Source organism: Lepidochelys olivacea (assembly GCF_965140295.1).
Source record: "Lepidochelys olivacea isolate rLepOli2 genome assembly, chromosome: 18".
Lineage (NCBI taxonomy): Eukaryota > Metazoa > Chordata > Testudines > Cheloniidae > Lepidochelys > Lepidochelys olivacea.
The window spans coordinates 19,220,650-19,235,897 of NC_140428.1; the positions used below are offsets into that span (position 1 = coordinate 19,220,650).

General features: G+C 51.9%; 1 protein-coding gene across 1 annotated transcript in view; it reads left to right on the top strand.

Moving 5' to 3' along the window:
• Positions 1-2,186: 2,186 nt before the first annotated feature.
• The window catches only part of CASZ1 (castor zinc finger 1), a 131,110-nt gene continuing 118,048 nt past the window's right edge, over positions 2,187-15,248 (top strand). The window contains exon 1 of the mRNA XM_084652060.1: positions 2,187-2,262. Coding sequence (XP_084508186.1) covers positions 2,214-2,262 — 49 coding nt within the window. The 5' untranslated portion in view covers positions 2,187-2,213. The remainder of the gene's footprint in view (positions 2,263-15,248) is intronic.

Sequence of the window (15,248 nt, forward strand, 5' to 3'; positions counted from 1 at the left end):
CAGTAAAACACCCACCAAGTCAGAGTGAACACTACTGCTCTGGCCTGAGTTTGTTTTGTACTGCGCGCACACACCCATGTTACACTTGTGTACACACACACACACACATATGTTACGCTGTGTGTGCACACATCCCTTATTACACTTGTGTACCCACCCATCCCACATTACATTCCTGTACACCCCCCATATTACACTTGTGTACATGCCACCTTCCTGTATTTTGCTCATCTACACGCACCCACCCCATATTACACTCATGTACATACACACCATATTACAATCATACACACACATACACTAGTGCACACTCTCTGCCTTGCCCAATACACAGTCATTCTCTCCCACACAACATTGTCACTACACACTCAGACTTCTCCGCACACAACACAGACTGTAACACAACCATTTGCTCTCTCTCACACAAATACACCTATTCATTCCCACATGCAGATATTCTCTCTCTCACACTAGCACACACTCACAGACACTCTACCTTGCACACAGCACACCCCTTCAGACTCATTCACTCCAGCCTTTCTCTCTCTAAAGCTGCAGGGATTCCTGTGACCAAATCAGTCTGGGGGAGCTGCTTGGTTCCATTGGCTCTTTATTCAGTTCAAGCTTCTCCAGGATAATATTGCTGCCCTGTTGGTGCAAAGACTCAGAACCTTTCTAGGTGACTCTTTTGGGAAGGGGATGTGGCAGCTCACCTGGGATTATTTTTATTATTTGTATTGCCGTAGCACCTAGGAGCCCCAGTCAGAGCCCAGGACCCCATTGTGCTCAATCTGGAGTCAGCAGGTCAGATCCTGATCTCAGCTGTGCCAGTGTAACACCATCCGATGGGGTTACTCCAGATTTACACCCATGTAACTGAGCTCAGAGTGTGGCCCAATAGGTACCAATTCTGGGGCGAGAGGGGACCATGTGCAGCCTTGAGGGGGCCAGTGCCGTGGAAGCATTGATCCACTGATGCCTGCCATCTGTGTGAAGCAAACCAGAGTGCAACACAAATGCAAAGGCACATTTCTGCATAATTTTTTCCTCCTCACTGGTGGGTTTTGTTCTTATTGAGAGAAACAATAAGTAACAATAAAAGCCGGAACTCCTCGCCCACTGTTCCCCCATCCTAGGGAAGGAGGGAAGAAAAATACCCAACTCCTTTCCACCCCAAAAGCCCCCCCCCAAGCGATTGCATCTTACGTTCTCCTCTGCCGAGCGATCCCTACATTAAATACTAAACAACCAACCATTAGTTCATGTTTGCTTAGCGCTTTGAAGGGCCTGGGCTGTACTCGCCTCTCATCTGCACCCACGGACTGACTTCAGACTAGGGGATGGATTCTGATCTCCTTTACACTGACATGAATCTGGAGTAATTTAAAGCGTTCCCTCAAGCTGCACCAGGTCTGATGTTGGCCCTTTGGAGCGGGTGTAATCCAGTGCAGAATTTGACCCAGGTCAGATCCTGATCCCAGCGTAAATCCAGAGTTAACTCCAGTCAAGTCAGTCGCTATTGCTAGTATCAACCCAACTTTTATTTAACATAATCTCGCCAACTGGGTGCATCCCCCTGGCACAGCACTTTGCCCAGTTAAATCAGTACATGGGGTGGGGGAGAGAGACACTGAACCTTAAATCTCTATCCCTCAAGCCCATGCCACTGAGCTCCCTGGCTGCTGGTGTTTGGTTCCCGCAAGGGCTCCCGTTCACCAGCCTCGTGTGTCTTTTCTTTTCTTTTCTTTCTTTCTTTTTTCTTTGGGCCCCGAGTCCCGCCTCTCCGCCCGGGGAGCCAAAGGTTTGGGAAAGCAGCGAGCCAATAAGGCCAGCCCCTAGCAAGCAGCCCTGATAGGGTAACGCTGCTTGGCTGGGCTTTTTTTCAGAACTGCTCAGCTCGCTGGCTGGGAGCTGGTTCCCTCAGCATCTTCCCTGGGAGGCAGTGAGCAGAGGCTGGGGAAGGCACTCTGATCTTTCACCTGCCCTCTAGCCAGTAGGGAAGGCCAGGCTGGGGGGTGTGGCCAAGCTCTGTCCTGCCAATCACCTTCACTTTTGACAACCAGCCTTCTCCTCCCCCGCATCACCCCCCCCACCAGTGAACTCTGCTGCCAAAGTGTTCTTGGGGAGGACCGTCAAAAGCAATGACATCAGTATTTTAAACCAACTTGTTATTCGGGGAGCAATCAGTTGCAATTAGGTATTAATTAAGTATTATGAAAGTTGATTATTTGAGTGAATTCGGCTTTCGTCTCTCCGACTATGGTAAGTACAGCACAATTGTTCTTTTCCTGTCCCTTGTTCTTTCAGTTTGCACACACACAAAAAGCCCCTTCTGTCCGTGTCTCTTCTTTTCCCTCCCCTTTCCCTTTCATTCTTTCATTTGTTCTTTCTCGCCCGGTGCCGCTCTCTTTTTTATTTTTCTTTTCTTTTCCTCCCTCTGCCCGTGTCTCTTCTCTTGCTCTCTTTCCTGCGGGTGCGACCGATGGGGCTGGTTCGTCTATAAATAGTTTCTCTTTTAGTTTAATAAACTACCCAGCACAGCTGATCAGCTTTGGGTGGCCTTAGAGAGAGAGAGAGAGAGCGATTTTAATTTCTGTCTGTCTTTTTCCTGTTTGGTGGGGAGAAGAAGAAACTTTTTTATGTTCCCAAAGCCGGTGCTGGGAAAGTGGAGGGTGCCAGGGGCGTGTGTGTATGGAGGGGTGACGTCATTCTGATGGGGGAGGGGTATCATTTTTGGGGGGTGGGGGTGTTCCCCCCGCTGGAGCTTTAGATGTTGTGTGGAAGCTTGTGAGAGTTTTGGGGGAGCAGCTCAGAATCAGGGTGCCTGACCCCCAGGTATAGCTCAAGGTAGGGACTCTCAGACTCTTTCACTTTTCTTTCAGTTGTTTTACGGAAGTTGCTTCCCCCCCCCCCCCAACCCAGCCTCTCTCTCTAACCAGATGAAGTAAGGGGGTGGGGGGAACTGGCTTCAAGAGGATCTCTTCCTTCTGGTTGATTTCAGATCCAGATCTGTTTGGGAAGCTGTCACTGAGAGAGACCCTGGGTTGAGAGAGGGGAGAAGGGACCGATAAATGGGATAGAGAGAGAACGATGGGGGGGGGGGGAGTTTGTGGGGATTTTGAAATGATTCTGCATTTTATATATATATAAATATATAAGTCATGTGGGTTGTTTTTTCTTTAATTGTCTTACCCCCTTCTAAGCTCTGGTAAAGGTTGGTAAAGGTTGCTTGTCAGGTTCCTGTGCTGTCTAAATGAAAAGGAATTCAATTTATTTGGGACACGGTAGTGTCAGATGAAGAGGATGCTTATTACATTTAATGAGTATTTTTTTTTCACTTGGGCACATCTGGGATGGGTTTGTTTTTGTCCTTTCCATGCGAGGTGTGTAGGCTCTGGGAGGAGGGATGGCAGGCCCCCTCCTTGCTGGTTTTGGTTTCAGATTACGGGGCCCAGTATCGGGACTGGATGCGATTTTGATAGTAGATTTTGTGGTCCAGTCTCTGGTTTTAGTTCTGGTGTTGGTCCGGCAGGGTGTGATGGGCTCTCTTGGCCTATTGTCAGGCTGGGGCACAGGTTGGGATTGAGAGACACTATCTGGGTGGGGTGAGGTTTCATGGCCCAGTATCAGGCTGGGATGTGATTTCAGCATAGGATTTGGTGGCAGGCAGGGTGTGTTGTGTTGTCAGGCCTGGGATAGGCTTTGGGCTTGGATTTCACAGCCTTTTCCGGAGGTTCAGAGCAGGTAAGTTTGGAGTTTGTCAGGAATTCCTCAGGCCCCATTTCCCGCTATATGGGGTTCCAACACCTCCTCTTTTTTGACCCAGTCCTAGTGGGAAAGTGAAACACTGTCCCTCTCAATGATTTAACTCCCCTCTCCCCTTGTTAAAAACTAAATGACAGCAGTGGGCCAAACCAGCTTGCACTGGCGATCCTGTCACTATTTGGATAATTATTGTAGTATATTTTTACAAGGGATAAGATAGTAATAAACTGGTTAATGATTGACTGGCCTGAACTTTGAACTCTGCTATTTTGCTTTAAAAGAATAAGGTGTTTTGTTGTTGTTTTTTTAAATGATACCAGGAATCAAAAAGAGCAGGAAGGACTCGCACACCTTGGTTTGAGATCTCAGTTGGCCCAGGCCTGGGCATGTGCTGTTGCCTCTCTTTAGTAGACCAAGGAGCTGGGAGGCTGAGTGGGCAGGGGCAGTGTTAAGGATGTGGTGAATTTAAGGAGTGTGGATAATTTTAAAGAGAAATAAACAATGATTTCTGCCCCCCTCCGCCCCAATCCCCATCTCCAGGAACTGTGGCAGCTCCTAGATTGGGGTTTGAATTGTAGCTGAGCCAGGTGTTTTCAGCCATGGTTGGCCTGGTTTCAGGACCTCTCTCCATTTAAACTCCCCTTCCTGGAGAGGTAATGCCTCCTGCTGGCTAGAGCTGTACCGTCAGCCAATCAATGTCAAACACTCCCTCACATGCAGAGTCAACCAGCTTCACCAGTAACCAACGCCGGGCCTCCTCCTCCCTGTCCCATCCTCATAGCAATGGAAACTTCCCTCTGGCCTGCACCGTTGGGATGTAGGAGATGGGACAATGTAGCCCCTCCTCAGTCACGCAAGTGTAACGCATGCATGGGCTTCCCTGCCATACTTGCAGGTAACATAGACCTTCCACGCTCTGGTACGGGAGCTCAGAGTGCTGATAAGCTATGGAAATCAGGATCTGGGAGATCTGTTTAGGTCAGCATTACAATCTGCGTGTGGGTGAATCCATCCACTGTGATCACGGGGTAAAGACCTGCCCCATGATCACCACCTCTAACCATTACCTTCTTGAGAGCTGGTTTACCTCCCTCGGTCATCGTGACTTGAATTCTCTCCAGTCCCTTAAGCCTTGCGTCCCCAGGGCAGTACCTGAATGGCATTTCATGAGAGAGAGAGGGAAGTCAATGGGGACCCAATGTGTAAAGTCTGGAGGCCTGGTCCTGCTAAGGCAGGGGTTCTCAAACTGGGGGTCGGGACCCCTGAGGGGGTCACAAGGTTATTACATGGAGGATCGCTAGCTGTCAGCCTCCACCCCAGGCCCCGCTTCACCTCCAGCATTTATAATAGTGTTAAATATATACAATATGTTTTTAATGTATAAGGGGGGTTGCACTCAGTGGCTTGCTATGTGAAAGGGGTCACCAGTATAAAAGTTTGAGAACCACTGCTCTAAGGGCTTTGTACACTGAGTTGATACACGTATGGGACCTCTAGGATCAGAAACTTCCACAGAAGTTAAAAGTGGGAAAGATCTCCCAGGCCAACTGATCCACCTGGGGCCAGGGTAGGATTGTTCCCTACATGGGATTGTCTAGGAGTGTGCTTCTAAATAACCTGAGCAACTGGGCTCCCATCACTTTCCCTGGGACTCTTTCATCATCTGATCAACCTCAGTCCGAGGAACTGCACTCAGACTGGGGACAAGGAGCCTAGATACCCGGGGGGGAGTGGGGGGCAATTAATACTGAGATAGTTGGATGCACCCAATTTTCCACTGAGGGATAGTTTTGTACTTTCATTGTGTTAAAATGCTGTTTTCAAATAAACCTGGAAATATCCCCTGGGGTGGGGACACCACCCTTGTTATTGGATTTTAGACAATACTTAGAACAAAAAAAATAGGGTATGTATGTACATGCAATGTACTGTATCCTTCCACTGTAAAAAAAAATAGTGCCTACTTCACTGATAGAGAAACCAGTGTGGAAGTGGGTGTGATCAATACAGATACTCAAGCTGGGAGGGAGCAAGCATTTATTATGTAATTTTTGAACCTTTAGTTTCTCTTTGTATGGTTCCCTGAGCTGTTTGCCCTTCTCCCCTGTCTGCTGTCCACCAATATGGGAAATGCCGTACACATGGGGAACTTTTCTGCAGTTTCTTTTGGTTTTGACTGAATGGGTAGAATTCTACAACAGGGCTCTCATACTCTAGTCAGCTCTCAGCAGCCTTACCGATAAACTCTCACAGATTTTTCCATAATAGCTGGGCTACCCTTGTGTCTTGGGCCTACTTTTGACTCACTTTCTACCATCAAAAAGTAAATCTGGGCTGTGGAATGGCTGCCTGTTGAGGTTTCACACTCAAAAGTTGACAGAAAGTGTCTGGAAAATATCAAGCTGGTGCAGATAGCATGGCTTGGGACTTTGGAGAGAGGGTCACTGTCTTTCCCCTCTTCTCTCCCACCTCCACCCCTTTTGCCTCTTTTCGTCCACAGGGATATTTTGTCGTCTCTATTTTTTTAGGGTGGTGGGTTTCGAACCAGGAGTCAGTTCACAGGAGTGCCATCATCAAAAAGGCCCAGACTGCTGGTTGGCCAACCAGAAGGTGGTTTGGGACAATCCATGTCCTGAGCTGTACTTTGCTAGCCAGAGAGGGGGCACAGGAGATTTTATTTGGGGAGGGATGGGACAGAACCCACACCCCAAAGTCCCACATGGTACTGTCCCCCTCGGTTTAACGCGGACTGGATCAGTTTGGACGTCTTCAGCAATAAAAAATGCCAATGTCGTCCTAATTCACCAGGCCCCGAGATGACAGCAAATTTACATTTTTTAATTAAACTAGCAGCCAGTTTTTATGAGAGGGGGCTGGGTTATGCAAATCAAATGGTTGTGTACGAAAGATTAGGAGAGTTTGGGAATAAATTCCACAAATGCTAATAAAAAGAAAGAGAGAGAGAGAATGAGAGAGGGACATTGTTCCATTAGCCCCTTTTAGACTGATTTCCCTGGAGAGAAAGGGATGTGGGAATGGGGGGAGAAGGCTTTCAGAGACAGGTAAAATCCATTTTGAGGATTGAAAGCCCCCTTCGGACCAGGACCCCACTGCTCCCTGTTTCTTTTTCCAGAGCAGCATGGCACATTGGGGGGGAGGGCACCAGAGACAGGAGAAGGAACTTATTAGCTTCTAATTCTGACTGTACAAGTTAGAAACACGAACTGGGAGCCATAGAGCTGCCAGAAATATCTGTCTTGGGTGACTGCAGCCAGGCCAGATGCACGAGGGGGCACTCTGCGGGCGGAGGATGGGGTGACACTGTATAGCGCGAGGCCCAGTCAGGTAAGGGAGTGGACCCTGGATGGGCAAAGGGCAGGGCCAGATGGAAGGGGAGAATGAGACAATACTGGATGGGCCATATGAGGACCAAGCTGAGTAGGGAAACTGGGGGCTAGATGGGTACAGGGCTGGGCTAAGGAACTATGCAGACGAACAGGAACATACACTTGCTCCACATTGGATGGGTACAGGGCTGGGCCAGCATGCTGCATGGGTACAGGGATGGGCCAGACAGGTGCAGAGCTGGGCCTACATGCTGGATGGGTGCAGGGTAGGGCGGGCGTGCCTGATGGCTGCAGGGCTGGGCCAGCATGCTGGAAGGGTAAAGGGCTGGGCCAGATGGGTGTGGATTTGGATTGGTTGGTACAGTGGGTGCTGGATGGGTATGAATATATTGTTCCCTCCCACAAAATCCAAACCCTCTCTTCCTCCCTCCTTTGGGCTTATTGGTGCTGAGTCCATAAATGAGACCCTCACAGCTCCCTCAGTCTCTGCAGCATCCCACTGGACCAGCATTACCCTTCCACCTGTTTCTCAGGAGACTCCCTTTCCACCTGGACACACAGGTACTGGAAGTATCCCTGTCCTTTGGCCCATGGGGAGAGTAGCTGACAGAGCAGCAGCAGCGGGATCTGGTGGGGTCCTTCCTCTGCCAGATGCTTCCCTGACAGCCCCATTGAAAAGTAAACGTGCAGTTCACCTGGTTTCAACATGTCCCTCTTTAAAGTTCCTGAAGTCCTTTCCTAGGTACCATTGAGGTTTCCCATCCTCATCTTCTGGCTGCATTGGAGGTTCCCTGGTGATTTGGGGGCTGGGGTCCTAGCTCAGGTGCCAGGTACAGAGCAGAGCAGCTGTCAGCCACTGAAAAACACAAACTTAAAAGTTCCTGAGGTGGGAAAGTGTTTGGAGCTTCCAGTCCTGGGGCAGTTTCAGGCTCAGAAGGAAAGCTGAGCACCACGTACAGTCTGGAAGGGCAGAGAGGATGAAAACGGGACAGAGGAAAGACATGGGAAGCATTGGGTGCAATTCACCTGCTGGCCTAAGTGCCCACAGCACCTCTGAGCAGTCATTGGCCCAGTGTGGAATTTGGATCCCCTATCCCCAGTTTTGGGTGTGAAATTATGATTTACTCATGCCCCCCTGTGAATTGTGAGAGGGGTTGTTTCAGCAAAGCCTCTTGTGAAATGAAGTAAAAAGTAAAGACCTGCACAGTTGTGTCTGGGGGCAAGTGGAACCCACAGATTTGCACATACCCCCAGCCGTGCTGCACACATACACACCTGCTCCAGACACACCTATACATTCTTGTATGCACACACCCAGCTGCGCTGCACATGCACCTCTTCTGGACACAATCCTCCACACTCTTTTACACACACACCTAGCCATGCTGTACACATACACACACACATCTGCTCTGGACACATTCTACACACTCTGCACGCAGCCATGCTGTACACATACACACACACCCATGCTCTGGACACACTCCCTCTTACATGCTATTGTACACTCACACGTACTGTGCTGAGCCCTCTCTTCGCTGATTCTGTTTCTGGAGAGGTTGGTGTCTCGGTGTTTTAGTTTGTGTGTGTTTGTGAGAATGGGGCTGGCATCAAAGCCCTGGACCCTGAAGGTGTCTCTTTACCCATAGGACAGGCCCAGCATGGCCTGTACAATGTGAGGTTCCTCTGCACTCTGCCATCTGGGCCAGTGTGTCTCAAGTCTGGCCTGATGAATAGGAGGAGCTCGGCCTTCTTGGCACATTCGCTCCTTGGCCTCTGCTGAGGTTGCTACCAGTGGAGACGGTAGTAGTGCTGGTGGCTTTTGTGATGTAGCTCCTGAGCTGCCCTGAGACTAGACACTACTGAAGCTACCAAGGAGGGGTCTGTGTAGGAGCCCTAGTCCTGGTCTTCGTCAGGACCACAAGGGTCTGCATGACATGTGAGTGTCTGGGGTGCAGCATATATGTGAGCACGGGCTGGGGGAGAGATCTTTAAAGCGCCCAGGTGCCTGGCCTGTTAAATACTTCCCCACTTCAGTTTACTTGTTCCAGTCAGCCCCTTTCTAAAGAAAGCAGGTAATCTTCCAGCCGAGGGGAGACTGGGGATCATTCAGCACAGCTGGCCCTGGAGGAGATTCAGAGCTAAGGAGCCCTGCACCCCCTTCCACCTCATCTCTGCTGCCAGCCAGTCTCATCTGCAGAGCATCAAGCACACACCGGGGTGGAGTGTCAAACTGCATGGAACAGGAGGAGGATGCGGGCAGGGAGGGGATGCGCATGCGATGGGGACCATCTTGCTGACTGCCAGAGCTGAGGCCAAAGGGCTGCTGGAATTAAGGGTCTCAGGAATGAAGTCTGAGTATGGCAGAGGGCCCTTTCCCCTGTGTTATTTTGGATCCCTTCTCTTGGCTGGGGGAGGCTGAGTAATTGCATTAGTAATTGCAGAGGAGACAGCCATATGTGACCGTGTAAACTGAGGAGGGAGAGAGACCTAGTGGTTAAGGTCTGGGGCTCAGGAGACCTGGGTTCTATTCCTGGCTTGGGCCCATCACTTCCCTTCTTTCTGTGCGCCAGTTTCCCTGTCGATAATATGGGGATAACAACACGCCACTGTGCAGCCCCAAGCCAGGGCTGGGTACTTCAGCAATGGGAATAAATGAATTAGGGCTATGGCCTGTCCATGGGCAGAGTGTAGGGCTAGGGCCAGGAATTGCTGCTTCACCCAGGCAGAGTGGATTTTACTTCTGCACCCCATCCGCACAATCCTCCTGCCTTCTTGGGTCCTCTCTGGGCTCCCTCTGTCCTGTTCCTGTTCCTTAGCATTCATGGCTTCAGCAGAAGGGTCTTTGGAAGGCCTGTGAGATCCTGGGACGAAAGGGGCAAAGTTCCAGCAGGCTGTTACTGTTGTGAATGGTGTCACTGTACCTGTTAGTAAATGGAGGTGATTCCTGGGACAGCAGCCCCCTGGCCTGGGATTCCCTGGAGAACAGCTGCCAGTGGCATAGGCAGGGCCGAGGGAAAACTAGGAAGTGGAATGTACAGCAGCTTCCCAACCTGGGAAACCATCAAAAGCCAGGCAGCTCCACTAGTCCTCATCTGGTATTTCCAGAAAAACCTGGCATCCTAGGGCGGAATTTATGATGGAAAAATAAAATAATAATAATAATAAAAAAGTCCTGATCCCTTTGAGGCCTGAGTCATAAATGCATCTTCTCATTAAAGCAGCTCCACCTCTCCACAAGGCGTTTGCCAGTGCAGTGCCTGTGCACATCCACGGGTTGGACTGTCTTACCTGTGGGAGCTCTCCTCTTCCCCTCCGGGAGTCCCTGAGCATCAGAGCTCCTCTCTCTTGCGGTCCTGCCAGTCCCCCTTTCTCTACTGAGAGCAGTCCTGGCTTCTCCATATCCCACGCCACCACCCTCTCTCAGGCCTCTTTTCTTTGGGCTGCCATTTTGTGGGCACATGCATGGTGGTTTGGTCACCCACTACCCCGGTTCTGCTGTGTAATTCTGTGGGTACATGCCCAGCTTTTCTAGAATTTCCCCCTCTCCCCCCGCCTGCTGTGTAATTCCTTGAGCACATGCCTGGCTCCCCCATCTCCTCAGGGTTGCCAACTGTCTAATCCCACAAAACCAAACACCTTAGCCCCACCCCTTCCCTGAGCCCACGACCCCTTCCCCGTGGCCTGGCCCTGCCCCCCGCTCACTACGTTTTCCCTTCCTTGGCTCGCTCTCCCCCACCCTCACTCACTTTCACTGGGCTGGGGCAGGGGCTTGGGGTGTGGGAGGGGGTGAGGGCTCTGCGATGGGGCCAGAAATGGGTTCAGGGTGTGGGAGGGGGCTCCGGTCTGGGGCAGGGGGTTGGGGTGCGGAAGAGGGTGAGGGCTCCAGCTGGGGGTGCAGGCTCTGGGGTGGGGCTGGGGATGAGGGGTTCAGGGTGCGGGAGGGGGCTGCGGGTTGAGGCAGGGGATTGGGGTACGGGGGGGGTCCAGCCTGGGGGGTGGGGCAGAGGGGTTCAGGGTATGGGAGGGGGCTCTGGGCTGGGTCAGGGTTTGGGGTGCAGGGGGTGAGGGCTCCATCTGGGGGTGCTGGCTCGTGTGGGGCTGGGGGTGAGGGGGTTGGGTTCAGGAGGGGGCTCCGGGTTTGGAGGGACTCAGGCCTGGGCAGGATGTTGAGGCACAGTGTTGGGGCACAGGATTACCTACAGTGGCTCCCCGTCAGCGGTGCAGCGTGGGGGCTAAGGCAGGCTTCCTGCCTGTCCTGACACCGCGGACCGCACTGCGCCCCGGGAGCGGCCGGCAGATTTGGCTCCTAGGTGGAGGTGCAGCAGGCAGTTCTGCACCACGCTACCCTTGCATGTAGGCACTGCCCCCCCAGCTCCCATTGTCCACAGTTCCTGGCCAATGGGAGTGCGGAGTCAGTGCTTGGGGAGGGGCAGCGCACGCAGCCCTGTGGTCCCACCGCCTAGGAGCTGGACCTGCTGGCTGCTTCCTGGATGCAGCGCGGTGCCAACCCAGGTAGGGACTAGCCTGCCTTAGCTCCATAGCACTGCTGACTGGACTTTTAACAGCCCGGTCGGCGGTGCTGACTGGAGCTACCAGGGTCCCTTTTCGACTGGAAGTTCTGGTAAAAAAATAGACACCTGGTCACCCTACTCCTTCTTCCTGCCGGATGATTCAGTGGGGGTTCAGGGCATCTTGTAGTTGTTTGACGCTCCCCTTCCCATGCTCGTTTCAAAGTGGCACCCTGCACAGCAGGCTGAGGAGGAAGGAAGCCGCTCCTGGAATAATTACTGTGTCTGTGTGTCCTGAAGGTGAGAGCAGCTGTTCGTGGGGAGCAACCAGGGTAGAAGGGAGTTGTGGGGCGTGGAGAGGGGCTGGTTTGTTCTTTCAGTTGAATATTTTGTAATGGAAACACTGTCGGGCTGGATCCTTTCCGATCGCTTTGTGGAACTCAGCAAGCTTCCGGGGAGTTCCCAGGGCTCAAGGGTCCAGGCCCCTCCAGAGCAGGAATAACACTGCTTTGCTCTCGCTTGCTGGCTGCCACTCTGTACCTCTCCTTCCTTCCTTCTTCTTTCCTGCCCTTCTAACTTGCCTCTGTTCAGATGAGCAAACTCCTCCCAGTTAGAGAACTTTGAGTTCTGTGACTTTCCCACCTAACTACTGAAATGCCACTCAAATTGATACAAAGAGGCGGGCCCGTCAAACTTTTCCTTTCTGTAAACCATGTGCCTGTTTAAGAGAATTCACCAGCCCAAACACCCCAAGCAATTGTCTCCTCATCTCCACTGCTGCAAGCTTGCGAGTGTCTGATGATGTTATTTCTGTCACTGTGAGTCTGTTCTCTGCAGCCTCTTGGCTCCTGGGAGCTCCAGGTCTGGGACAGGTAGGGGCGGGATGTAGATTTTGGCAGGATCCCAGCCTCTTTGGAGGACGGTTTGTGACATCACTTGTTTGCTTTTTGTTTGCTTTGTTTTATTTTCAAGAACATTTTGTGTTGAAAAATTTGCAGCCTCTGAGCTGGTGATTGGTGGCGGGAGCTCAGAACCAGATCTAGCTTCCTACGCTCCAGCTGAGGAAAGGGGAGGGATGGTGGGGGCAATAGAAACTCCTGTCTACTCCTAGCCCTTCTGGGGTGGACTAATGCTGGCCTGTGGGGGCGGTGACACTTTGGGGGAATGTTCTGGTTAGGCCTGGAAGCCAGCATGTGGTTGCGGGGGAGCCTTGGTTGGATTTTCTGTAACCTGCTAAATGTTGCTAGGCTGAGCGAGCTGAGTCCCTTGTGCTGGGAAGGTCTGTTGGGAATGACTTTAAGATATCCCTGGCTTGTTGGGGTTAGGGGTTGGGTCATACTTTGAACTGCTGCTATGACTAGGGTGACCAGATAGCAAGTGTAAAAAATTGGGACAGGAGGTGGGGGGTAATAGGTGCCTATATAAGAAAAAGCCCCCAAAATCAGGGCAGTCCCTATAAAATCGGGACATCTGATCACCCTAGGTATGATTGAGGCTAGGTCTAGGTCTGTAGGACTGAGTGGGGGAAGGGGCAAAAATGGGGCCACCTCTCCCCACAGTACTCTCTAGGCCTAGAACTGTGCAGAGGAGACACCTGTTTGGGGGCACTCGGACTGCTGTGGCCTTGGGGAAAGAGCCTGCAGGTTGCAGCCAGCCAGAGAGTGAGGCTGCCACAGCAGTGTGGGAGACATTTCAGCAGGGACCATGGGATGCTGCTGATGGTATCAGTATTTCCCATGGTTCTGATGGCTGTTCCCTGAGTGGCGCTGATCGGCTGTGGGCTCCAACCTGCTCCCACTCCCTCCCTCATGACCTCTTCACCTCAGCCCCACCTGCCCCTCACACTCGCCCTCTTCCCCCTGCCCTAGCCCCTCTTCCTCCCTGCCTTCCTTTGCTGTTTAGCGGATCCCCCCCACAGACCTCACCAAACACCATGGCACTAGCACGGCAATGGCAGCTGTTATGGTGTTCCCTCTGCGTGTGTCTTGCCCCTGCCTCGCCCCGCGGTTGTCTTGTCAGTTAGACTGTGCACTCCTTGGGGCAGGGGCTGTCTCTTACTCTGCCTGTGTGGCACCCAGCCCAGTTGTCTCTGATCTCAGCCAGGCCACAGCTTACTCTGCTGCCTGTGATAAACATAAATAATAATAATAATGGGGTTCAGGTCAGGACAGTGGTCATTGGTTTGGTGCTTTTTAAATTCTGAGAATATTTATTAGTTCTCCATTTTGTGGTGGCTCCCCAATGTGCTAGGCCATGTTCAGCCATATATAGGAGGCTACAGCTCCTGCGCTGAAGTGCTGGACGTGTACCCTCCATCCAGGGGTCAGGTAACTCGTAGAGTGGGGTCTAGGGCTTCACTGTTACACCCTGGTGATTTGCAGAAAGCCCCCAGGGAGATTCCTCTACCCTGTTAACTGTTGGGCCAAGATCTCCTGAGAAGATTGTCTGCTCCTAGTAAACCACACCTCCGTCAGGGTCAAGGTGACCTGGGCGACAGACTAGGACAGGGAGCTAGAAACAAGTCGAGTTCAGGCAGAGTAACTTTGCACAGAGAGAAGGATGCATGGGTGGGCAGGTGGTATTTGGCAGGCAGCTGGCATAGAATGTCCCTGATATATGTCCGAGGCTATGGCTTTGCCCCCTGCCACCTTCCTAGCATGGCTGCAGTCTGAGTGTCAGAGTCTGGGACCTGAAATCTTGTGGTCATGGCTTTATTTGTGCCCACAGAAGCTGTGGCTGACAGCCCAGATTGAAGACCAGTAACAGCCGGGAGGAAGAGGAGGTGGAAGGGGAGGAAGGGTCTAGGAAAGGATCTGCACACAAGCCTATTTCAGGGCTGGAGCTGGAGGAGGATCGATGACAGGAAAGCAGGTTCCTTTCCCAGCCATGTTCCTAGTTCATTGATGTCCAAGATTAGTGTCTGTGGCTTTGTTTGGACTTATGTGGAAAATGTTCCACTCTCTGCAGCCACTGGTCAGCTTCACCAGTAGGAGCGACACTGTGGGGGCAAGGCCTAAGGGAACCAAAAACAAGAGGCCATCAGAATCTCTGAATCTCTGGTCTCTGAATCCTGTGGGGAGATTAACATGGCGATGATGGCAGAGACTGAGGGCAAGGTGCAGGTGTAGGTCTTTTAAGGCCTTGTTCTGAACTGACCCAGACCTGGGCTTTGTTTACATTCACACCAGTCACTTCCTCTGCCGCAGGACCTGCCCAGTCCCCACTGTCTGCTCTCTTCCCAGTGAGGACATGGCCCCTCAAACCTGAGAGGTGTACAACCCCATCCTCCAGGGACAGGCAGTCCCACCCTCTAAAGCAGGAGCTCTCTAAGTCCCGTGTCCCCTGCAAGAGCAGTGTCTCTGCCTGCCAGCCCCCCGCAGCCCAGCCCTGTGTTCCCCTGGGCTGGCGCTGCATACACCGCTGGGCTCTGTGAACACAGAGTTTGTTTTGCCAGGGTGACCTGTTTAATCATCTCATTTTCTGGTGGCCGTTTATTCCTCGTTTCCACGGTTACAGCCCCATTAAGGGGAGAAGCAATAAGGCAGCAAGTCAAACAGGTAATAAAAACATTAAAGCCATGTGCGCGACTGGGTGGGGGCGAGCAGGAGCGCAATGAGACGAAACG